Source organism: Petromyzon marinus, chromosome 68 (genome assembly GCF_048934315.1).
Source record: "Petromyzon marinus isolate PM22_M1 ecotype Great Lakes invasive population chromosome 68, UKy_Petmar_22M1.pri1.0, whole genome shotgun sequence".
Taxonomy (NCBI): Eukaryota; Metazoa; Chordata; class Hyperoartia; order Petromyzontiformes; family Petromyzontidae; genus Petromyzon; species Petromyzon marinus.
This window is the reverse complement of record NC_133734.1, coordinates 5,225,563-5,250,633: the sequence shown is the minus strand read 5'-3', so window position 1 is coordinate 5,250,633 and position 25,071 is coordinate 5,225,563. Positions and strand designations below refer to the sequence as shown.

At 44.2% G+C, this 25,071-nt stretch overlaps 1 protein-coding gene across 2 annotated transcripts in view; it reads left to right on the top strand.

The window, feature by feature from the left end:
* The window catches only part of LOC116956871 (uncharacterized), a 36,694-nt gene extending 12,281 nt beyond the window's left edge, over positions 1–24,413 (top strand). Inside the window, exons 3-13 of one of the 2 annotated variants that reach the window (XM_076054834.1) lie at positions 365–440; positions 4,598–4,732; positions 6,734–6,847; positions 7,963–8,076; positions 8,555–8,665; positions 9,380–9,493; positions 10,984–11,042; positions 14,170–14,488; positions 16,537–17,058; positions 20,738–20,914; positions 21,955–24,413. In XM_076054834.1, the coding sequence (XP_075910949.1) occupies positions 365–440; positions 4,598–4,732; positions 6,734–6,847; positions 7,963–8,076; positions 8,555–8,665; positions 9,380–9,493; positions 10,984–11,042; positions 14,170–14,488; positions 16,537–17,058; positions 20,738–20,914; positions 21,955–22,499 (2,286 nt within the window). In that variant the 3' untranslated portion in view covers positions 22,500–24,413. Of the gene's footprint in view, positions 1–364; positions 441–4,597; positions 4,733–6,733; positions 6,848–7,962; positions 8,077–8,554; positions 8,666–9,379; positions 9,494–10,983; positions 11,043–14,169; positions 14,489–16,536; positions 17,059–20,737; positions 21,134–21,954 lie in introns of both variants that reach the window. The other variant, XM_032978722.2, reaches the window with a different exon arrangement.
* Positions 24,414–25,071: the final 658 nt, after the last annotated feature.

Here is a 25,071-nt window from a genome sequence, read left to right as displayed (position 1 = left end):
TGTCTCTGTGGGTCTCTGAGTATCTCTATAGGTGTCTACGTTTATCTGGGTTTATATGTATATCTGTGGGTCTATATGTGTCTCTGTGGGTCTCTTTATACCTTTATGGGTCTCTATGCACACCTACGTGTCTGTACGCATCTCTATGCATTTATAGTATTGGGCTGCTGCTATAAATGTCCATACAGTGTTGATGACATCAGCCACTTGGTTGAGCTGCTATCATCATTTGTGATGGCCAGGGTCACTTCTGAACAAAAGAGCCACTACACAGCAGCTCAGTGGGGCTTCGTTACACCTGGTAACATAAATTACTTTGGTTGTTAAATTTTCCTCATCTTGAATGTTTTTTTTTCCCACGCAGGTTATCAAAGGCGGATGTGACGAAACAACGCACTACTTGTCAACACGTGGCATCTGTTGTGAGCTCTGCAAAGCAGGTAATGCGCACAGACTGAAAGGCCTGACTCAAATACCACCATCAAAAGGTTTTAATGTAGGTTATGAACTTATTTCGCACCGCACGTAGCCAACAGTGACTGGTGCAGTGTTGGAGCCAGTCTACTGACTCTACAGTAGTATCTACTGACGCTACAGTAGTATCTATTGACTCTACAGTAGCATCTACTGTCTCTACAGTAGCATCTACTGACTCTACAGTAGTATCTACTGACTCTACAGTCATATCTACTGACGCTGCAGTAGTATCTACTGACTCTACAATAGTATCTACCGACTCTACAGTAGTATCTACCGACTCTACAGTAGTATCCACTGACTCTACAGTAGTATCTACCGATTCTACAGTAGTATCTACCGACTCTACAGTCGTGTCTACTGACACTACAGTAGTATCTACTGACTCTACAGTAGTATATACTGACTCTACAGTAGTATCTACTGACTCTACAGTAGTATTTACTGACGATACAGTAGTATATACTGACTCTACAGTAGTATCAACTGAATCTACAGTAGTATATACTGAATCTACAGTAGGATATGCTGACTCTACAGTAGCATCTACCGACTCTACAGTCGTGTCTACTGACTCTACAGTAGTATTCACTGACTCTACAGTAGTATCTATAGATTCTACAGTAGTATCTACCGACTCTACAGTCGTGTCTACTGACACTACAGTAGTATCTACTGACTCTACAGTAGTATCTGCTGACTCTACAGTAGTATCTACTGACTCTACAGTAGTATCTACTGACTCTACAGTGCCATCTACTGACTCTACAGTAGTATCTACTGACATTACAGTAGTATTTACTGACTCTACAGTAGTATTTACTGAATCTACAGTAGTATATACTGAATCTACAGTAGTATAGACTGACACTACAGTAGTATCTACTGACACTACAGTAGTATCTACTGACTCTACATTAGCATCTATTGAGTCTACAGTAGTATCTACTGACTACAGTAGAATCTACTGAATTTACAGTAGTATATACTGACTCTATAGAAGTATCTACTGACGCTGCAGTAGTATCTACTGACTCTACAGTAGTATCTACTGACTCTACATTAGCATCTACTGACTCTACAGTAGCATCTACTGACTCTACAGTAGAATCCACTGAATCTACAGTAGTATATACTGACTCTATAGTAGTACCTACTGACGCTACAGTAGTATAAACTGACTCTACAGTAGTATCTACTGACTCTACAGTAGTATCTACTGAATCTACAGTAGTATATACTGAATCTACAGTAGCATCTACTGACTATAGTAGTATCTGCTGACTCTACAGTAGTATCTACTGACTCTACAGTAGTATCTACTGACTCTACAGTAGTATCTACTGACACTACAGTAGTATCTACTGACTCAACAGTAGTATATACTGACTCTACAGTAGTATATACTGACACTACACTAGTATCTACTGACTCTACAGTACCATCTACTGACTCTACAGTAGTATCTACTGACTCTACAGTAGTATCTACTGACTCTACAGTAGTATATACTGACTCTACAGTAGTATCTACTGACACTACAGTAGTATCTACTGACTCTACAGTAGTATATACTGACTCTACAGTAGTATATACTGACACTACACTAGTATCTACTGACTCTACAGTAGTATATACTGACTCTACAGTAGTATCTACTGACTCTACAGTAATATCTACTGACACTACAGTAGTATATACTGACTCTACAGTAGTATCTACCGACTCTACAGTAGTATCTACCGACTCTACAGTAGTATCTACTGACTCTACAGTAGTATCTACTGACTCTACAGTAGTATCTACTGACTCTACAGTAGTATATACTGACTCTACAGTAGTATATACTGACTCTACAGTAGTATCTACTGACACTACAGTAGTATCTACTGACTCTTCAGTAGTATATACTGACTCTACAGTAGTATCTACTGACTCTACAGTAGTATATACTGACTCTACAGTAGTATCTACTGACACTACAGTAGCATCTACTGACACTACAGTAGTATATACTGACTCTACAGTAGTATATACTTACACTACAGTACCATCTACTGACTCTACAGTAGCATCTACTGACTCTACAGTAGTATATACTGACTCTACAGTGGTATCTACTGACACTACAGTAGTATATACTGACTCTACAGTAGTATCTACTGACTCTATAGTAGTATCTACTGACACTACAGTAGTATCTACTGACTCTACAGTAGTATCTACTGACACTACAGTAGTATATACTGACACTACAGTAGTATCTACTGAAACTACAGTAGTATACACTGACACTACAGTAGTATTTTCTTCTTAAACATACACATAGGCACAGGTCCCTCCCCCCTCTCTATTTACGGCCTCGACACAGAGACGTTCTGTGTGCCTATGTGTGTGTCTCTCTCTGTTTGTCTTTGCGTGGCTCTCTCTGCTTGTGTGTCTGTCTGTGCATCTCCTTGTCTGTGTTTTGTTTCTCTCTCAAAAGTAGCAATCTTTGGAAGAACGTAATAAACCAGGTGGGGTGTTGACTGTTGTGTTGGCCGACTCTCTGTGTTATATTGCAGTATATTTCTAAGTTCACTATGTTTGTTTTCTCATTCATTTGTACCTGACGATGGTTGCTTCTGTTGCAATCAAAACGTCGTATTCTATTATCATTATATTTAATTTCTATTTTATGTAATGAATGTTGTGTCTTGACCCTCCAGAGCTACCCGGAATTCACTCCTTAATCAGACCAGAGGCAAAGGATAATAATAGGGTTTTTCCCTTTTTTATATTTTGGTACTGGTGTAGTGTTTATAATGACGAATACACTAGGCACACTCTGTTTATTGTAATACTTCTCTTACACAGTCTTTAACACACAGAGGGGTATATGGTCCCCTTACCTGATACCCTAAGAAGGTACAGCCTCCGGACTTAGTGTGACCTACACACAGGTCTCTTCCTAACCTAAGGAGGTACAGCCTCCTATCTTGGCAGGACTTATTCACACGTCTACCGCTATCCTAGAGTCCTCCGGCTGGGACCTAGGGAAGGCTATCTGACCCACCGCTGGCCCAGTAGGTCTTGACCACTGGATACGCCGAGCCTTAGCCCTCAGAAGGGCTGGAAGGCTGGTCCAGGGTCTTAGCTGTGTTCAGCCCGGGCTTCGGTCTTGGTGTAGGGAGAGAACTCCCCGCGCTCTGTTTGGTCACCCTTCTTATACCCGTTTGTGGCCAGGTGTAACCAATCCCACATTCCTACGTGGAACAGTCTGATTGGGTCTTACCAAAATGTGGCTACGATCCACTTCACCTCGTCTGACCCCAACCGTCATGTACACAGAGGTAACGCTGCACTGCCCCTTTGATCCCTAGTGGCAATGCAGGTTACCGAACAGTGAGTAGTTAACACCTCTACACTGGCAAAGGAGATCTAATGATGCAGAGGCAAAGGAGCTTTAACCTGAACGAGTGCTTTACTGAATGACTCCATTTTGTGGCCCCAAACCCCAGGGACCGCGGTCCTTTATAGCTTGTAGCAAAGCTTGACATATCATTAGGGTCTGCGGACAATTACACCCAACAATTAAACATAATTTTAGATTTGAAGTTTTCGTGACTGCAAGGATTCATACTCTTTGTTTTTTTTCGGTAAAGTCACGTAGGTATTTTTTAAAAATAAATTAAATCAGTGATTTAATTTATTTTAAAATCAGTGATTTAATTTATTTTATTTTTTACCTACGTGACTTTACCGAAAAAAACAAAGAGAATGAAACATGATGAAATATTTAATCGGAGGTGCGGGCAGAGGGGACAACAACTACACAACAACAAGCAGCAGTTGTAAAGAAATTAGTTTTCAAACTAATACTGTAGTGTACAGTGTAGTTTATAGTGTATTATATAATAGTGTTGTGTATAATGTATAGTAGTGGACTGGCGGTCCTCGGGTTGAAAAACCGAATTCGTTCCTGAGATCCGTTTGCAAATGGAAAGGTCCGCAAGTCTGGAACACAGCAAGGCGGGGAAGGACAACAAACACCAAAACCTTTCGATTTGCTTTCTCGTTCAGTCGGTGCATCTGTTTCCCTCCTCCCTCCCTCCCACCCACCCCTGCTGCCAACTTGCAGGTAGCAAGAAGGTGATGGATTGCGAATCCAACACGAGCGGCACGTATTGTACGGCTTGCCGCGTGGGAGAAGGCTACACGGATGAACCGAACAGCTTCAACGAGTGCAAGAAGTGCACCGTTTGCAACGTGAATTGTAAGAGGGGTGGGTGGTTGTTTGTGGACACGACTTGAACCCAGGAACAATAAGGAGGGGACGGGTTCAGGCGAATCAAGGGGTTTGCCTGATTCAAGCAGCGCTCGTGATACAAAGTCAATCTCGCCGCTGTGGGCACCACTGCGGCGAGGGAGATGTTAACTACCTCGCCTGGTATGCAGGAGTTCCTGGGTTCGATCACGACGCTGACGATGCCTGCTACTGTACATTTGGAGTCTTTGTCTCTCCATCATCATCAGCGTGGCTAGGGAGCACAACACTAAAATAATGAGACTAAAACAACACTACAAAACACCAAAAAAAGAGTAATTACTCCCAAACACAATTGTAAGCAGTAGCAGAAAACGCGTGCCAACAAGGGCACTCAATTTTGATTTTGATAATGTTGAAGTTCTGTGCAAAGCAAGTTACTACTGGCCAAAACTAATTAGATAATCCATCGAAATTGAAAGACGTAAAATCTAATAATAGGGGTTTCCCCTTTTTTCTGGCAACAAAACTGAAATTTTTTACGAGGATTCATGTCTGCATTAACCACAATATCTGCAAAGTGCAAACAAAAAAACATACTTTGATAATTTGATGCATTGTCCTTTAAAGCCGTCCCTTGGTGTGGACCAATGCGTCATATTATGTATGTTTTTTTTTGTTTGCATTTTGACTGCAGGTATTGTGGTTAATGCAGTAACATGAATCCTTTGTAAAAAGGTTTCAGTTTTGTTGCCAGAAAAAAGGGGAAAACCCTATTATTATATATTGGTACTGGCAAAGGAGGTCTAATGACGTAAAATCTATTTAACCGTTTGGATAGCTACCGACTTAGTGCCGATTAGAAGTGAATCATCAAATAATACATTGTTTAAATGCATGCCTATACCGACCACCATACTTCAATAGGGATTACTATTGGTACGGCTATTTTAGTCCGCACAATGGACAGGAAGTACAAGATCAATGAAATAGTATAATGCTAATGCATAATGTATGTTGTCTCAGTTTGCACAAGAAGAGCGAATAAGTGGTCAGCATACTCTTTGGTTCTAATGGGTAAAGTCACGTAGGTACCCAATAGAACCAAAGAGTATGGATCCTTGCAGTCACGAAAGCTTTAAATCTAGAAGTGGTCACCACATCCACGTCTCTATATAAGGAACGAAACAAGTGGACTTTTTCACAATTCTGGCTGTCATCTGATGAAGCTAGTTGTAATTACTGGCAGAACGTCGTACTCAGATTGTAAATGTTGTGGCTTGGCTGTCCAACACACCGATGTGCTGCACTCGTATACTATACACTACACCACTGTACACTATACACTCTACACTATACACTACACTATACAGTAGTGCTGTACTAGTATCGAATTGGCATGTTCTATTTACGTGACAACCCTTACTAGTTGGCCGTGGTGGGTGGTGACGGGTTTAACGACACATATTTACATGCCGATCTAAGTAAAAAAAACTTCCATTATGGATGATATTGGTCACAAAAAGCATACGAGTTAAACTAACTACTATACAATACTGTACACTACACTAATATACAGTACACTACAATACACGACTATACACGACACTACGCACTACACTTTTATATCTCCCGTTGTGGAAGCTTCGCTCACTCCACTCTCTTCGGCCAATCATCGTCCTCCTACTCCAACGGCTGTCAACCGTCACCCCCCTACAGTCGACCCTCGTTATTCCCCTTTGACGTTTGAATCTCTCAGCTCTGCATCGCTCAGAATCACCGCATCGCCCCGTGTCACCGCGTCGCTCCACATCACTGGGTCGTTGCACCGCGCGGATTACAATGGCGCGCACACGTTCCGCCTCACAGCAGCGCGTGAATTGACAACTCGCTGTGCGTCCGAGACCGCTCTGTTCCATACGGCCGCGAACACGGCTGTATGGACTCTCGACAAATATATTACCCACGTGAGGCGGTAGTGGTGGTGATGGTGGTGGTGTTGCTCCGCAGTCGAAAACACTGAGAGCAGATGCACCGTCAGGCAGGACACTCGCTGTCGCTGTAAAGACGGCTTCCAGAGGGCTGCCCCATCGGACCCCTGCACGGACGCGAAGGCAGAAGCAGGTATGGACGACCAGTCACCACACCCACGTGGCTCTAACGCGCTCACAACATTGATCTTTGGTGGCGGATGTCGGTTTTAGACCATAATACAACATAAACGGAGGTGACAGCTAAAGAGTGGAAGGCAGAGACCAAAAGTCAATCGTTGAGACGTAGCAATGGAATAAGTGCCAAGTGTGAAGGCTTACCACCCACACCCCTACCCCAAATCCATTGCAATCACTCCCATTTGGACCAACAACAGCAGCCAATCACTGCTAAGTGGCGGTGACGTCTCCATGGCGCCTGTGCCAGGCTGGGTGCACTCTTGTGGCCACAAGAGGCGTCGAAGGCTCGGGTGAATTTGTCACACAAAAGAGAAACTCATGGCAATTGCACCGTGAAAATTCACTCCACGATTGATGGTTCTAGGCCTGGGGTTGCATCCCGCACCCCCTGGGGGGTTAGGGGGTGGCAAAATGTGCCCAGATATTTTTTTGTACGTGAATCATCGAAGCACACAAATTAAGCACCGGGCACATTAAGTTGCAACTTACTTTGATTTTATTACACTAAGCTATAAACTACGCCATACAACTAAACTACTATAAAACTACACTACTATACAACTACACTACTAAACACTACACTACTATACACTACACTACTATACACTACGCAACTATACAATACGCAACTATACACTACACATTACTATACACTACACTATACACTACAATGAACTACACTATTCACAAAACTACTAGACACTACAATATACAATACACTATACACACAATACACTACTATACACTACACTTTACCCGACACCATACACAATACACTACTATACACTACACTATATACGACACTACTATACACTATACTACTACACACTACACTATGCACTACATTATACACTACACTACACTATACACTACACTACTATACACTACACTATACACTACATTATACACTACAATATACACTACACTACTATACACTACACTATACACTACATTATACACTACACTATACACTACCAAACACTACACTATACACTACTATACACTACAATATACACTACACTTTATATTACACTATACACTACTGTACTATATGTGTACAATCTTCAGACGTTGCTGGAGCTATTGCCGGTGCTGTCATTGGTGATGTCGTGATCACCATTTTATTTGTGGTGACCGTGGGCCTCCTTCTCTACAGAATTCGCAATGGACACTTCCCCTGGGGTAAGTCGCAGTGGCTAGGAGGATGTTGACTCCCTCAATTGGTACGCAGGAGGTCGTGGCTTCGATGCTAGACTATACACTACACTATTATACACTATACAATACTATATTATACACGACTATACACTAGTATACACCATTTTATACACTACTCAACTATATTTTGATTTAAAGCTCTCGTGACTGCAAGGATTCAAATTCTCGGTTCTTTCGGTAAAGTCACGTAGAAGGGAAACAATAAAATAAGAAAAATATAAAACAATAAATATTGTTTAAAAAAATCAAAATATAAAACAATAAATACTGTTTTATATTTTTATTTTTTTACCATTTTATTGTTTCCCTTCTACGTGACTTTACCAAAAGAACCAAGAATACTCAACTATACTCTAATATACACTACTACATGCTACACTACAATATGCTGCAATATATACTACACTATACTCCTAATCTACTGTATGTGTACGATACTCAGACGTTGCTGGAGGCATCACCGGTTCTGTCAACATTGCAGTCGTGGTCATCTTACTTGTGGCGACCGTGGGCTTGCTTGTCGACAGAATCATCCTAAAACGCTTCCCGTGGAGTAAGTCGTGCTGGCTAGGAGGATGTTGACTCCCTGGCCTGGGACACAGGAGGACGTTGGTTCGATGCCAGATTATAATGGCAGGCTATTATACACTACTATCCTGTACACTACACGCTGCACTACTATACACTACACTACTCTACACTACTATACACTACACCACTACACTACTATACACTACACCACTACATTACTATACACTACACACTACACTACTATACACACTACACTATACACTACACTCCTATACGCTACAATATACACTACTATACTCGACACTACTATACTGTACACTACACGCAACACGACTATACACTATACTACTATACCCTACACGACTCTACACTACACCACTACTCTACTATACACTCCACTATACATTACTATACACACTACATTACTATATTCTACACTATACACTACATTCCTATACACAACACTTACTTTACACTACACTATACACTACTATACACTACACTATACAATACTCTACTTTACACTACACTATACACTACTCTACTATACACCACTATACACTACTATACACTACACTATACACTACACTATACACTACACTATACACTATTCTACTATACACTAGACTACACTATACACTACGCTACTATACACTACACTACACTATACACTACACTATACACTACACTATACACTACACTATACACTACTCTACTATATGTGTATGATCCTCAGACGTTGCTGGACCTATCTTCGGTGCTGTCATTGGTGCTGTCGTGCTCCTCAGTTTAGTTGTGGTGGCCATGGGTCGCGTTCACTACAGAATCCGCATTGGACACTTCCTCCGGGGTAAGTAGCCGTGGCTAGGAGCATTTTGACTCCCTCGTCTGGTATGCTGGAGGTCGAAGGTTCGATTCCAAACCCTGATGATGCCTGCTGCTATATGTTAGGAGTTTGCATGTCTCTCTCTCTCTCATCATCATCACAATGTAGTGTGTAGTGTCGTGTATAGTGTAGTGTACATTGTAGTTTATAGTGCAGTGTGTAGTGTAGTATGTAGTGTAAAAATCTTGACTGAAAGCTTTTGTGACTGCGGGTATTCATATTCTTTGGGTCTTTTGGTAAAGTTACGTAGATAGAACAATAAAATGAAAAAATTTTAAATGAAAATAAAGTGAATAAAAAATAATAAATATATCACAACGTTTTGATCACAACACAAGCGATCGTCATCAGGAAGAAAAAGAGGGGGAAAGCTGCTGAGGCAGGCTGTTTTAAAGGTTTGAAATGGGTGTAGCCCAAGGGTCATAAACGAAGTGGGCAGAGCTAGTGATGTTAATGTGAGAGAGATTAGCATATCAATGTAGGAGATTAGCATGTCAATGTAAGAGATTAGCGTGTCAATGTAAGAGATTAGCGTGTCAATGGAAATGCGGGCTGTGTTAGTGTGAACCTGTTAATGTAAAATCAGAGAGTCGAAAATAACTGGTAACACCCATAAAGCAGTTAAGGTTTTACCTGGTTAATGACGTCCTTTCAATGAGTGCTCAGTTTGTACCCATCTTCTCGGTTAAAATTGTGTCTGTGCCTATATATCTGGATGGCTTCATGAACGAATCTTTGTTGATAACCAGTGGGTTTGCAGAGTACCTTCATCTTGGATAAATAAATTTCGTGTGAGCCCACTGCATTAAAACAATAATCAGCCATGGCTGAGGTATTGGTCCTACCGTGTTTCAGGTCTGCCTTATGTTCACGAACACAGTCCAAGACATGTCGCTTAGTTTCCCCAGTGTAACTACTGCCGCAGATACAACTTAGTTTGTAGATGCCGGGGTATTGCATGTCAGGGATCACATCCTTCACAGATGGGATCAGATCACGAATTGTATGTACTGTGTTAAATCTAAACTGGATCTTTTGTTTGCTCATGATTTTGAAAATATTTTTGGTGACCCCTGCTATGTATGGCAAGGTGATGGTTTTGATTGGGTCCTCAGATGGTTCTTTCGCAATGGTTGGGGTGATAGCTTTACGGATTGTGTAGTCTGAATATCCATTAAACTTGAGGGCTTGGTGTACGTGTTCCAGATTACTGGCTAGGTGGTGATTGTCGAAAACACAACGAGCTCTATGGTATAGAGTCTTGTATAGTGTAGTTTCTCGTGTCGTGTATAGTGTAGTGTGTTGTGTATAGTGTAGTTTAGAAGAGGATACTATGATAATCATCGTCATCATCAACATAAGCCCATCAAGACAGCACTATATGATGTAATGTATAATTCGCAAGCATATATAAAACAAAGCTTTATAATAATTTATATTTATCTCTTATACAGAAAGGCGTCGTGGTACAAGTCAGAATATACCTTTGAATACGGATGAAGAGGGTGTGATTGTAAGTCATTCCACCTCGCTCAGTCTGTGACCTGACCAAAACACACTCCTGTTATTGGTGTCACTACTAAATGAGAACCTCAGCAGACACCACGTGAGTCACCAGGGTCATTTGCCTGTCTTGAATCGCGATGGTCATCACGGGTAAGTGAACCATTAGGCGTGGCAGCACTCGTCATTATAATCTGCGTCAACCTTTCCGTGTTGACTGTCCAACGAGGTCCCTCAGATCTTCGGATCGCCATCTTTCTAAGGACTCGGAGGTCAAGGCTCTGATCCTTGGGTGATCGGGCCTAGTGAGTGGTTGTGTGTGTGGTTGAGGGGGTGAGTGAGTGGCTGAGTGAGTGAATGTGTGGTGAGTAGTTAAGTGAGTGGTTGAATGAGTGAATGGTTGAGTGAGTGAGTGGCTGAGTGAGTGGTTGAGGTGGGTAAATAAGGATTTACCAGTTCTGGCCATCTACCCTGCATGTTCTGTATATTTCCTGTTTTCCATACACGGTGGTGCATTGGGATCTATGGAGGAAATGCGCCACTTCATAAATGTGTGGTGTTAATAATCACGTGATTCTGAGGTCGAAATAGTCACAAGATGCTAGGTTACTGTTAAAGATGACGTCACGGACGAAGGGAAAGAGGTGGGGCGTGAGAGAGAGGGAACGCCCACGAGGGGAGCGGTGACGTCACCGTATGAGGCGGGGCGATCGGGGGGAGGCTTCGTGGTGAAGTTTGGAGTGGAGTGGTCCACACGTGGCGTGAGCTCGTGCGGAAAACAAAGAGGAGCTGTGCCGTCTCTACCTTCGTCTGGTGGACTCATTACAACTGTAATGTTTTATCATTGCCTACTTTTAGAGGACAATTAGCCTCTGTTGTTCCTACCGTGAATATCCTTTTTAAAAAAAGGTTGAGCTAAAACGTACGGTTGTATTCTCGTTTATAATTAAAACAGTCGGCATGTCTTTAGGTGAGCATCTTTCCCGTCATGGTGGTGAGTGATGATGGAGCGGTGTCACGCAAGACGCAAGACACGCCATTGGCAGCTGATTGCTTTGTGTGTTTAACCGGTGGTTCTCGAAACTGAAAGAAAAAAACAGCCTGCTGTGTGGTAGCTACAACACACAGCAGCAATGTAAGATCGACGTTTGCCAAAACGTTTGGAATAAAAAACTAATCCTTCAAAAACATTTTTACATATGAACTTTATGGAGGGACCCCGGGGTCCAGAATACACGGAAGTCAAAATCGTAATTAATTTATTTATTTTGGCGACTCTGTGCCACCGCGCACATAAACACCGCGACCCACCAGAAATCGATCCTCTCGTTCTTCACCAAGCACCCGTAGTTGCCAAATTGCATAGTCACAAACATAACTTCGAAACTTTGATTAGCACATTGTGTAGAGGTCATCGAGAGGAGGAATAGATTGTCGTATCGTTCGCCTTCAACAGACATAAAATTACATCGCAACGCAGTTTATGCGAGAGCCGGGGCCTTATGGGACCCCAGGGTCCCGCCATGACGTTCATATGTCACACACAATGACCGATAATGGTTGAGGGGTGGGGGGGGAGACGAGGCAAGGTAGCCATGGAGACAGTTCCGGTAGGGGATGGGGGCAGGCCAGAAGTGCGGGGTAGGCGTGGACGAGACAGGTGAGTGAGGAGGACAAGGCGGGTTACGAGTGTAGCGACATCTTGGATATCACGGTGTAATGCCGGCCCTAGAGAGGCACGGCGTGCGATGTGCTCGCATTGTGGACACCGCTTATATGTGGGTGTATTACCGGCCCTAGTTGGGCTCTTTGAGCACTGATTCATAGCAGTGAGTTGCACCACGCTCGGCGTGCAGTGCCGACCCCTACAGGATGGGGTGTGAGAGTGTCAGCCATGGAATGGGGTTACTTTCGGCCACGGCACTCTGGTTGACCCCAGAGGACACGTGACTGGTAAAGTCTACACAGGTGCCCCCAAGTGGGGGGCTAGGGGGAGTCACGTGTCGGGGCGAGATCCTGCTCGAGGATTCCAGAAGGTGGTCGTGGCCAAGGTCGGAGCCAGCCACGACGAGTGAGGATATAAGCTGGGTTCCCAGAGTGTCCGGGGTTCAGCGTTGCTGCTTTTATCCTGAAGATCTACGTCCTACGTCCGAGAAGAGTCACCATCACGTGGACCTGGACCCGAGCCGGGTCCTGTCCACTGTAGCTACTCCCAGTGTAATCAGTGTAGTTAGCCTGGTGGTCCACCACCATAGGTTGTTATCTGGTAAAGGAGCAGTTACCCCTTTGTGTTGGTGTTAATAAATGTGTTGGCTCCAAAGAGTACGTCTGGACTCAGTTGAATCGACTATACAAGGCTCGAGATTGGAGGAGGAGGAGGACAGCGAGAGAGAGAGAGGGGTGGCTGTATATTTTGTTATGTTATTGATGATGTGTTGATACGGGCGGCGAGGGCAGCAATGGAGTATTTTAATCGAGTGAGAAGTCAGACGACCGGCTGTGGTCAGAATAAATTCTCAAATTGATATTTCCGACGAGCAAGACGGGATTACTACTGCATGTTGAATGCATGTTCATTATGAAACGCCCCCTCTTCATATGTTTGCAGGGATTTAGAAATAATTCACTGCGCGGTAATTTCTCCGGTCATGATGAAATGAATGTAAGTCATTCGACGTTATGGTAAGCACGCAAGCCCCGACACAACGGGTCCATGGTTTTCTGGAGGAAGGTGGCGGGGGGTACAGAAAGACCGTGGGGGAGGGGAGGGGAGGAGGGGGACTTTAGGTGCTTGAAGTGTTGTCTAGCTGCGGTGAAAGAATTTGCGGTCTCCACCCTTGAAGAAGTTTTCTGACGGTGGTGTAGAGTTGTAGCTTTTATATAAAAAATATATATATGGGGGTGTGGTGTGCGGAAGTAACCAACATTCCACGGGGAGATCAGTTGTGGAGAGAGTGGAGAGATTATCCGTCCCTGGGCATTCTATAGCTGTACCAGAAGAATTCCCACCTGGTAAAGGTAAAATGGGAGTCTGATCGATGCTTTGGTGCGGTTGAGGGATGGTCAGCCGTGTTGTGCGTGCTGACGATGATCTGGCAATTGGTGCTCACTCACTTGCTGTGTCTTTACTCTGGCAGAGTGCAGAGGATTTCATTGGTAAAATGATCACGGAAAATCAAGAGGGCAACTGGAAGGACATTGAGAAGCATTTGCCAGAGTTGCGAGAGTGGATCGGCAAAACTCCCTCCCTTTTCCTGCACGAGCTGAAGAGGAGGAATGTGGTTACAGAAGAGGAGTACTGGAGGGCGTTTACAATTCCCGTCGCCGCCATGCGTGTGGACTCAATCCTGTTGCGCATCATGATACGAGGGGAAGGCAAACGCCAAGAGTTGCTGGAGATACTCGAACAACAGTGGAGTAGGGAACGTCATTTCCTGGACATGCTAAAGACGAGCCGTGCGTACAATTTACACACTCGTTAGCGTTGCAATCCATCAAACATAGCTTTTTTTTATCTTTCATGATGGAGCGCTTCATAATAATAATATTTAATATAGCGCTATTCATGCTAATATTATCCAACAGCGCTGTACAAATTATATATACCGATTACCGCGCATATGAACACCATCGGAAAGTAAAAAATCATGATAATCAAATACATAAATGTCACCAAAACTAAAGAGACACAAATAACAGTTTAACACCTAGGCTTTCGCAAACAAAGTTATTTATAATAAAGGTTTTTTGGTTAGATCGCGTAGGTATAAATGTGTCGTAACCCTCCACCTGACACAGCCAGTAAGGTTTGTTACGTAAACAATGCACCAATTAGTTTATAGTATAGTGTAGTGTGAAATTGAGAGAAATACAAATATTATTAACCATTCTGACAGCTACAGGCTTAGTGCGGTCTGGAAGCGTATTATTAAGTGATACACCTTACAACTGTATTGTATATAGAGGAAACACATGCTAATTAAATGATTAACAATCTATTATATATTTACAATAAACGCCCCCTCCTCCGCCTCTGATCTCTGCACCTGATGGGTTCAGTGATGACGTCATCACGCTCTATTTAAGACCGGAAGCAGGTGGATTGCTTCGCTATTTAGCAAATCGCCCGATGATGCTGGATGTAATTACCAGCGAAACCTTATACTCGTATTGTAAATGTTTGTCTTTACTCTCCAACAGACCGGTGGGCTGAAGTAGTATTGTTTACGTGACAAACCTTCCTACCTGTCGGGTGGTGGATGGTGACAACAGATTAATACTTATGCGATCTAACCTCAAAACCTTCATTATGACAGAAATTAGTCCACTAAGTCTCCACATCGCAGGCCAACATTTCCAACGTCTTACTCATGCAGGAAATCCTTCACAGGCGGGTGGCAGTGGTCGACTGGGCAACAAAGTTGTGATTAATTTAGGCCGATCTCAGTGGACACTGGATACATATCATACCCATCCCCTTTACATCATCAGCCAAGGTCAATCCTCTGCTGGAAAAGGCCTCCCCAAGCCTCCAATACCTCCCATGACCATGCTATGCAACGATCCACTTACCACTCGCACACAAGCTGATTTAATTGCCGACAGTAGCTCCATGCGTATATTAATATACATCCGTAGTTCGATGTAGCTTCGGGCAATGAGATAGTTGGAATGCATTTCATAAAAAGTAAGAGTAGTATTCCTCAATTGTCCACTTGCATTCCGGGGAGCCCAAAAATCAATGTTGGAGTAACACGGCACGGCCCCACGTGCTCCAATGCTGCCGCGGTGTAAAGGTTTGGTACACGAGGAGGCAATACTGCTGGCTACAGTACAATGAGTGGTCACCAGTAGTAGAGTAAACTAAACTAGACAAAATGTTTAAACGGAACTATTTCATTTTACTGAGTTAATGTCTCACTGAGCTGCTATGTAGTAGCTCATTGGCCTGGCCACAAACGATAGCTGAACGAAAGTGGATTATCCATCATCACCATGTGGCCAAAGTAGCAGCCAAATACTCTAAATTGAGCTGTCTAGCTCTTTTTCAGATGCGATCTGGCCATCAACCAAGTAGCTGATATCATTATGTGGAAATGTATAGCAGTCTAATGCTCTAAACGCGTAAAATGTATTCTTAATGTGGTGGAACAACCCGGAGGACCCGGAGAAAAATCCACATGGCCACCATGGGGAGAGAGGGAGAGAGAGAGGCGTCAGGGTCAGGATTGAACGCACGACCTCATGCATACCAGTCGAGGTAGTTAACATCTCCTAGCCACTGTGGCTCATGTAACCAGCTTGGAAGGGAGGGCCAAATACCCTCAAGAAGGGGCTCTGAAGCTGCTTCTAGTCGAGATTCTTCCACCAGCAGTGGCATGGGCAAGAAATGTCCAGGTGCACCTCTGCCTCTCTTGGCGACGACTTAATCATGGCTGACCATAACGAGCAAAAAACTGAGTCGTGATTGTAAAGATTTACACTATAATTTGTTTTTCTTGCAGATTTGTGCTCGCCCACTCTGAACCCCAACTCGGCACATCGACAGCTTCAAATTTCTGCCGATCTCAGCACAGTGACGTGGAACCAGACGGCTCAGCCTTACTCTGATCACGCAGAGAGGTTTGAGTGGTGGCCAATAGTCCTCTGCTTTGAGAACTTCTCGTCGGGTGACCACTACTGGGAAGTGGACGTGAGAGCCTCTAGAAACTGTTCTATAGGCGTCGCAGGTGAGTCGATTCCTAGGAATCGTCAAGAAAAGTCTGTCAGGCTGGGCTGGAATGAGAAGTCTTGGGCGTTCATTCAATGGGATTCAAATTACTCTGCAAGACATGGCGCCCAATCCATACCTTATCCAGAGATTACGCATTTGGAGAGAGTCGGCGTTCGCTTGGACTTTAATGCAGGAAAACTTTCGTTTTACAACGCCAACACCATGGAGCTGTTGCACTCATTCAACGACATTCCAAGTGAGCCTCTCTGTCCGGCTATGCAGGTGAAGTCGGGCTCAGTCGCGATTTATGAAGGTGAGTACAAGGGCGGGTCACGTATCGGGAATCCTTGACACTTACTTGGAGTGTGTTCATATCCGGAAGTAAAAAAAAACGGTTCAGAATCATCACCAGCGGCGATGTAGCCACAGCAGTAGAGCATGTGTACATCGCCTTGTTGATCCACTGCTGAATAAGTGCCCATCCATCCTATGGGTTGGTCGTGGAGGGTATGTGGCCCTACTTCACTTGCTATATCTGTGTGCGGCAGGGGTAGTGAAGGTGGTGAGGGAGTCTAGACGCGAGGTCACAGCAGAACACGCCCACAGCGGTGGTCCTAGAAACACTGTGGCCGTGTTCGTTTTACCACCAGGAAACGAACAAGGCAGATTGTCTCAATCTGAAACAAACAAACAACTACAACATCCAATTTTCTGAAATTTCGTATTGAGGCTTGATTTTTTTTTTAATTAATTTCTCAAATCGGGAGTACAGATGCCGAAATATGAAAGCGTGAATTAGGAAAAAAAAGCCTAAAAATTACAAAAAGTGATGGAGGAGGTTGCTGTTCTAAATTATACTGGGAGATATAAAGAGAATGTATAAAGCAAAGAATGGTTGTGGGCACACTGATGGCTGTTGGTGACAGAGACGGAGATGGAGTGATATCAGCTTACTTGTTAAACTATATTGTGACAATCTAGATTAAAAGTTTTCGTGACTGCAGGGATCCATACTCTTTGGATCTTTCGGTAAAGTCACGTAGGTATAAAATAAAATAAATTAAATCACGACGTTTAGGGGGGATCTCAGAGAGAATAAGATTGCTCTGATTTGAACTTGATAATTTAGACAAGACTCTCTTGCAATCACACCTAATATGAACAGAAAAAAATGTCCACTTCTGATTGGGACCATGTAGAAAACATGACAGTCTCCTCTGCTAATTCAATGTCAATCAAATGTAAAGTTAACTTGATTGCTAAATTCAACCTCCTGTCAAAAAAGAAGCCAGATCCACACGTTAAAAAGTTAGCTGTTAACAAGATTGTCATCAATCAGAGTACCATCCCAATATCTGACAGCCTAAAATCGGTACTGTCTAAAGGGTTGAATTTCGCAGTCGCCCCTAAACATATCCCAGTGGATGATATAATCTCCCAGGTCGACGTAGCCCTCAAAGGCTTGGGATACATCCCGACAGACGTTGCTAGAGCTGAAATTGCCACCATCCTTAAAAATGCTAAGAAACCCATTAGTAACATCAGCAAAGACGAACGCTTTGAACTCGGCCGACATGGGCAATGCGACTGTCATCATCGATGACCACATACAACAACAAAATCCAGGACCTTCCTAATGATGGCAGCTACACCAAAATCAACAAAGATCCTACTAACAGCCTGACTACAAAAAACAACAATATCATTACCAGTTCGAATTCTCTAATCGAACCTGTCAAACGGCTCTTCCTAAAACCTTCTGCTGCTAGACCACCCAAATTATATGGTTTTCCTAAGATCCATAAAGAAGGCACTCCACTTCGGCCCATCGTTTCCACTATCAACTCACCTACCTACAAGTTGGCCTGTTTTCTGTCTGATGCCTTGCTTCTATTCACTTGCAAGACTACCTCAACAGTACTTAACTCAGCTCACTTGGTCTCTATAATCAACGGCATTTCACTGTCCCCAGATGATCTTCTCGACAGCTTTGATGTGGTTTCTCTGTTCACCAAGGTGCCTGTGCCTGACACATTAGCAATAATTGAAGATTTAGTCCAACATGGACTGAACCCTGATGTTCCTACTCTAGTTAGGCACTGCCTTACCAACACTTACTTCACCTGGAATGGTACTTTCTACAAACAAAATGAAGGTACCCCCATGGGTTCCCTCTTAGCACCAGTGATAGCGAATGTTTTCATGGAGAAATTTGAAACTGATACCATCCAGACATCCACTCTACGTCCTTCCTTGTGGAAGAAATATGTGGATGACACTTTCGTCATTTGGCCACATGGCCTGTCAGCACTGAACCAATTTCTCAGCCACATTAATTCTATACACCCATCCATTAAATTTACCATGGAAGTGGAGAAGAATGGTAAGCTACCATTCCCGGATGTTTTGTTTGAGAAGAGAATTGATGGCTCTTTGGGACACTCTGTCTACAGGAAAGCCACCCACACAGATTCCTATCTTAAACCTGATTCCCACCACCATCTGGCACAGAATAATTCCCTCATCAAAACACTACACCAAAGGGCCCACAGCATTTCTGACCAACACCACCTAGCCAGTGAACTGGAACACGTACACCAGGCCCTTAAGATGAATGGAAATTCAGACCGCATTATCCGCAAAGCTGTTTCTCCCACCATACAGAAACAACCACTTGACACTCCGATCAAAACCATCACGTTACCATACATAGCAGGCGTTACCAAAAATATTTCCAAAATCTTAAACAAACACAAGATCCAGGTCCGATTCAGTACAGTACACAAAATCCGTGATCTAATCCCATCTGTGAAGGATGTCATTTCTGACATGCAATATCCTGGAGTCCACAAACTAAGTTGCTCCTGTGGTGGCTGTTACATTGGGGAAACCAAAGGTCATGTGTCGGACCGGGTTCGCGAGCACAACGCAGATCTGAAACACGGCAGAAATCAATACCTCTGCCGTAGCTGACCATTGCTACAACGCTGTGGGCTCTCATGATATTGTTTTTTCCAAGACCAAGGTACTCTGCAAACCTTCGGGCTACTATCAAAGGTGTGTTCATGAAGCCATCCAGATATATAAACATAAAAATAATTTCAACCGAGAAGATGGATGCAAATTGAGCAATCATTGGTAGGATGTTATTAACCAGGTAAAACCTTAACTGCTTTATGGTGTTGCCTTCATTTCCACATCTCCAGTTTATTCAGCCTCCTACCCCCAGCCCCGCTCACTTCCCAGTCCCAGCATATTGTTGTGCTCGTGTTGGAGCTGGCAGCACTCCACTCTCCATACCCCACACCCCCAATCTCTATCTCTCCCCCCTTGCTCCTCCCCCCTTTCTTACCTATATGGCCTCTTTTTACAAGCAGCCCTTTGCCCACTAAAGCAATTGTTTCTTGATGTGGTTGTCCCAGCTGATGATGGACGCTTGTGTTGCGCCCGAAACGTCGTGATTTAATTTATTTTGATTTATACCTACGTGACTTTACCGAAAGAACCAAAGAGTATATTGTGACAGTGAAATTGATTGTCAGCGCAGGACCATAATAAATGGTAGTGGCTTGGGGAGACCTCCCAGCGATGACTTACAAATAATGTATGATGATGGGACCTCCTTTGCCAGTACCAAAATATGAGCCTAGGTGTTCCTCTTTTTCTGGCAACAAACAGGTGTTAAGATGTAAAAAGGGGAAAACATAGTATCATATTTTGGTACTGGCAAAGGAGGTCCCATGATGTAGACGCTCACCCCGAGGCTCTCATTACTCTAACAGTGGCATTGTCTTTGAGCTGTGTTAGCCTTTTGGCGTCCTCTGGTCTCTCGTGTGGACCAATCAGTTTCAAAGACAATGCATATATGATCAGAGGGGGAAAACCTATTCTCAATTAAGTATGATGATCATAATAAACGTGACGAAGGCATTAAACAATTGCAATTTTGGAACTCAAATTAGTTTTTTTGATTTTTACAAATATTTTAACAGCTCAATCATTCAAGAACCTGACTTTGGATGAGAGCAGAGAAGACATTCAGATTTGTGATCACTTTGCAAACGGTGGAGTTCATCACACAAACAACACCGATGCAGAGAAGGGTGACAGCGAAGATGAATTGCTCAGAACGACGACGGAAGAACCTCCGGTGGCACGAGAGTTGATCGGTAGGAGCCCTGCAATGCTACATCGCGAGTTGCTCGTCCAGGGTCTCATCACGCAATCCGAGCTCTCAGAAGTCTATTCGATACCCCGCGCATCAGCACGAGCTGACTTCATCATCAGCCGCCTCGATCACAAGCAGGAAGAGAGCCCGCAACTCAAAGGGATTCTGCATGAACATCGTGAAAAGCAAGAGGCTTTTCTGAAAATGCGGAGAGAGTCGAGTACGTGATTTACTGTACACGCCACACCACGTGCATTGCTGAGTGTATTAATGCATCATCTTTGTCACTCATCTCTAGTGCTGATGCACGATGACGAAAGATATGCGTATGAGATGTGAAACCTCAGTACAGTGGAATAAGTCATCGTTTAGCATTAAGGGAAAATTCGTTCATGCATTGTGGCAGTAACCTGGCGTACGTGGAAAAAAACCCACGAGCATCAGAATCTTTATCCTGGATGAGGACTCCGATGAGCTTTCAAACTCTTTTTCACAGATGCCCAGTAGGGACACGGAGTCAGCGAGTTACATCAACACCAAACAATAAGTATGAAGTGGGTAACACGTAATCCCCCTATAGATGGATTCCAGATGGTAATGAATCCACTTGCCTGTTCTGCCATACCCTGGCATGGTAGAAGGTCGTGACATCATAGCCATTGCGAAGGGAGATTCACGAATCTGTGATCCACCAACCCTCGCCCCCAAAGTGCTGGATTACCGGCGACGTCACAGGTAACGACCAGACGTGTCCTGAAGCCATCAGACAGTTTGGTGGACAGTTTACTGAGAGTGAGATTGGGTCAGTCGGTTGATACCTTGTGCTCTATTTGATTTGCCTTTCATAGTCGGGGTGGAACCTAGGGCAGAAACTTAGGCACCCCTGACAAAGACTACATCAGCTGTGTGAAGTGCAGCCCGGCACGCTAAAACTTTCAGCAAATGTTTGTACTTCTAACTGACATTGTAAAGTGTAAAGTGTATTTTTCAAAAGTAAACAATGTTCGCTCAAAACAATATGTGCATTGATATCGTTAACAGGCACTTGCTCGCCGACTCTGAACCCAAACACTGCACATCGGAACCTCCAGATTTCTGCCGACTTTAAAACCGTCAGGACTTCCACACACACCCAACCTTACCCTGACAATTCAGACAGGTTCGACCACTACCAAGTGGTCATTTGCTCTGAGAAAATCGTGTCGGGTCGCCACTACTGGGAGGTGGACGTGAGAGGTTGTGAGAAATTCGTCATCGGTGTCACGTATGACGCGATACCACGGAAAAGTGATGACAAATCCTGTAAAATTGGGTTCAATGAAGTTTCGTGGAGCCTTAAGAAATGGGACGACTACAAGGCGGTACATAACGAGACAGAAACAAAACTGACGGTGCGAGATGCTCCCAAAAGAGTCGGGGTTCACGTGGACTGGGAGGCGGGCGTCTTGTCATTCTACAGCGCCGACTCCATGTCGCTGCTGCATCGATTTCAAGGAAAATTTGATCGAGAGCTGTACCCTGCAATGGCCGTGCTGCGTAGAAGTCTCTCAATATGCCCGTTGCCTTACTTAGACGCTCGTCGTTAGCGATGAGAGGCTCCGATTTGAGCGGTCGCCCATGCGACCCCTGTATGTATGTAGAGTAACTCCCTGTACAACCGCGAGGGTTCAGGTTCCTGAAAACCCTCGGAGTTGGTAAAGTTACAGGGGGCCTATGGGTTGTAGGGGGTTAGGGGAACCACGGGTGTGGTTAGTCTCATCATAGCTTAACTAAGTTGCCTATTATTAACTAAAATATGTTACGTAATAAAAAAGAAACACGACTTTAACTTTACATACCTTTTAATATTAACGACGTTTAAAATTAAGAAGTATTAACGACGATGATGACGATGACAATGAGATGATGGGGAAGGGCTGGTTAGAAGGAGGAGGGGATCAGCCCAGCCACCCCCTTCCTCAAGACCACAGACGCAACTCCCTCTCACCACTCGTTGCATGCTTGGGTCCATGAATAAGGGCAAAATGATTGTGCACCATGAAGTACTGTACAACAAAACAGACGGCAAGCTGATCACTTGAGCAGCGCCATGGCCCCATGGAATTTGTATTACATTTCGCGGTTCGCAGAGCATACAAAACCTCTGTATTGATGTCAGGTGTTTACGTATTTTTATATTAATCTGTTCATATAGTCGATCGTGCTGCTTATGAATCAATGTTATGCTAATGTCCGATTTTTTTTATTTCTGAGATTCTGTGTATACGGTATTCCGATGTCATATTTCATCTTTAACTTGATTCTGTGAGAGCCATATTTTGTATTAAACTCCATACAGCGAGTGCAAACAAAACCATTGCATTCCGATGGCGTACATCATCCTAAACTTGACTGGGGGTGAGCAGCTACAAAACGGGATATATATTTTTTGCGAGTATTAAAGTATGAAAACATAACAGGAGGTTTTAACCCTTTCTGGCACTTAAAACTTTCGTGTTAAGATTATTAAAACATCAAATAGAAACCTTCTACAAGGAACTGTGTCACTGCGTTAACCACACACAGGGTCCTTGTGGTGAACATGCAAAAGTGCTGCTCGCCTTTTGGCGTTCTGTGGCCTGACACTGGTGGTGAGACTGGGCCCTAAGGAAGTCTGCTGTCTCTGGTGTGGACCAATCAGTTTCAAAGACAATACCATTTATTATTATCAGAGAATGATTTATTTGCATGTTCACCACAAGTACCACGTGTGGTTAATGCAGACACGATTCCTAGCATGAGGTTTCTATTTGGTGTTTGAACATCTTAACACGACTGTTTATGCCAGAAAGGGCAATACAACCTGCTCTTATTTTTTTCATGCTTTGACTGTGAGGGTCCGATCTGATATTGAACTTCATTTAGTGATTCTCCACCCCACATTTTGGTTGGCTGGAAACACGCAGGGACATCTGCAGACTGTCAGAAGCCTATCGGCTCCAGGGAGAAGGGGTGGGAGTGGTACCAGACCGGTAACCAGGAAACTCTGGAATGGGTTTCGTGTGGCACGACATCGCTCGGCAGAGCTGGGCACAAATCTGGCGAGCCACAAAATACGGTCCAGGAGCTCCCTCACTTTAAACTCATCCAGTTGCAAACGACCGAACTTGAGAGGCACTCAAACCAGGCCAATGTGCAGCCGAGTTGACTTTCAAAAATTAGCCCAGGACCTCCGGTTGACAAAAAATATGCCTCGTCGATGATGGGTCCGGGAGGAGGAAGGGGTTTTACCAAATCGTAAGGAAAACATTTGAAAGGGAAAAAAAATCCGGAAACGGATGTGAGCCCGGAGGCGATGGAAAGTTACTTAAAGGGGGCTCCGAGGAGCATGAAGGGGGGTAGAGCACGAGGAGTCTTGGGGAGTGGGACGCTCGAGGAAAGGGGCGACTACACGGAGTGAAGAACCAAGTGCCGGGCTGAGTGCAGGTCGCTCTGTGACTTCAATAAAGAGGCTCTGAGTACCCAGTCGTCGGTGTCACTTCACACGGAGCAATAAAAACGTGGGCGAAATGTATGAAGTTGTCACCGGACTGCCGGCATGATGCAAATCTATCAGCCACGCTGCCCAGAAATTGAGAAACTTTACCGTGATGTCACGATGGGTTTTTTTTGCTTTCAATAAAAAAGTGAGGCACCTACCCTGGGCCCGTCAACAGATAGAGGAGACACCGCGATTCCCCTTCCAGTCCTGGATTCATTTAGTTCCAGCGCAGCCACACCCAACCACTCCATATATGGGCATGCAATTAACTGAGATAACCAACGACTGTCTCGTAGCGCAACATCTAGCGGAGACAGCAGCGACGACGAGACGAGTCCACTCCCAGAACCGGCAGCCTCGAGCCCCCCCATGCTCATGGCTTCTTTGATGCTGCCAACGTGGCCTGGTTCTGCCCTGACCGCACCTCCCTTCTCTCGAACCCGCTAGCAGGTTCCAGGGGTCTCCAGACGGGGTCCTCCGTGACCCTTGCCCCAGTTCCTCCGCTCTGCCAACACGCACCGTGCTCACGCCCTCACCGGCGTGTGCGCTGTCTGTCCACCGCAGTTGCCGCTGCTGTCCACCAGCCGGCACTATTACGCTACGTATGTACGTTGAACTAATTTATGCACCGTACGTAG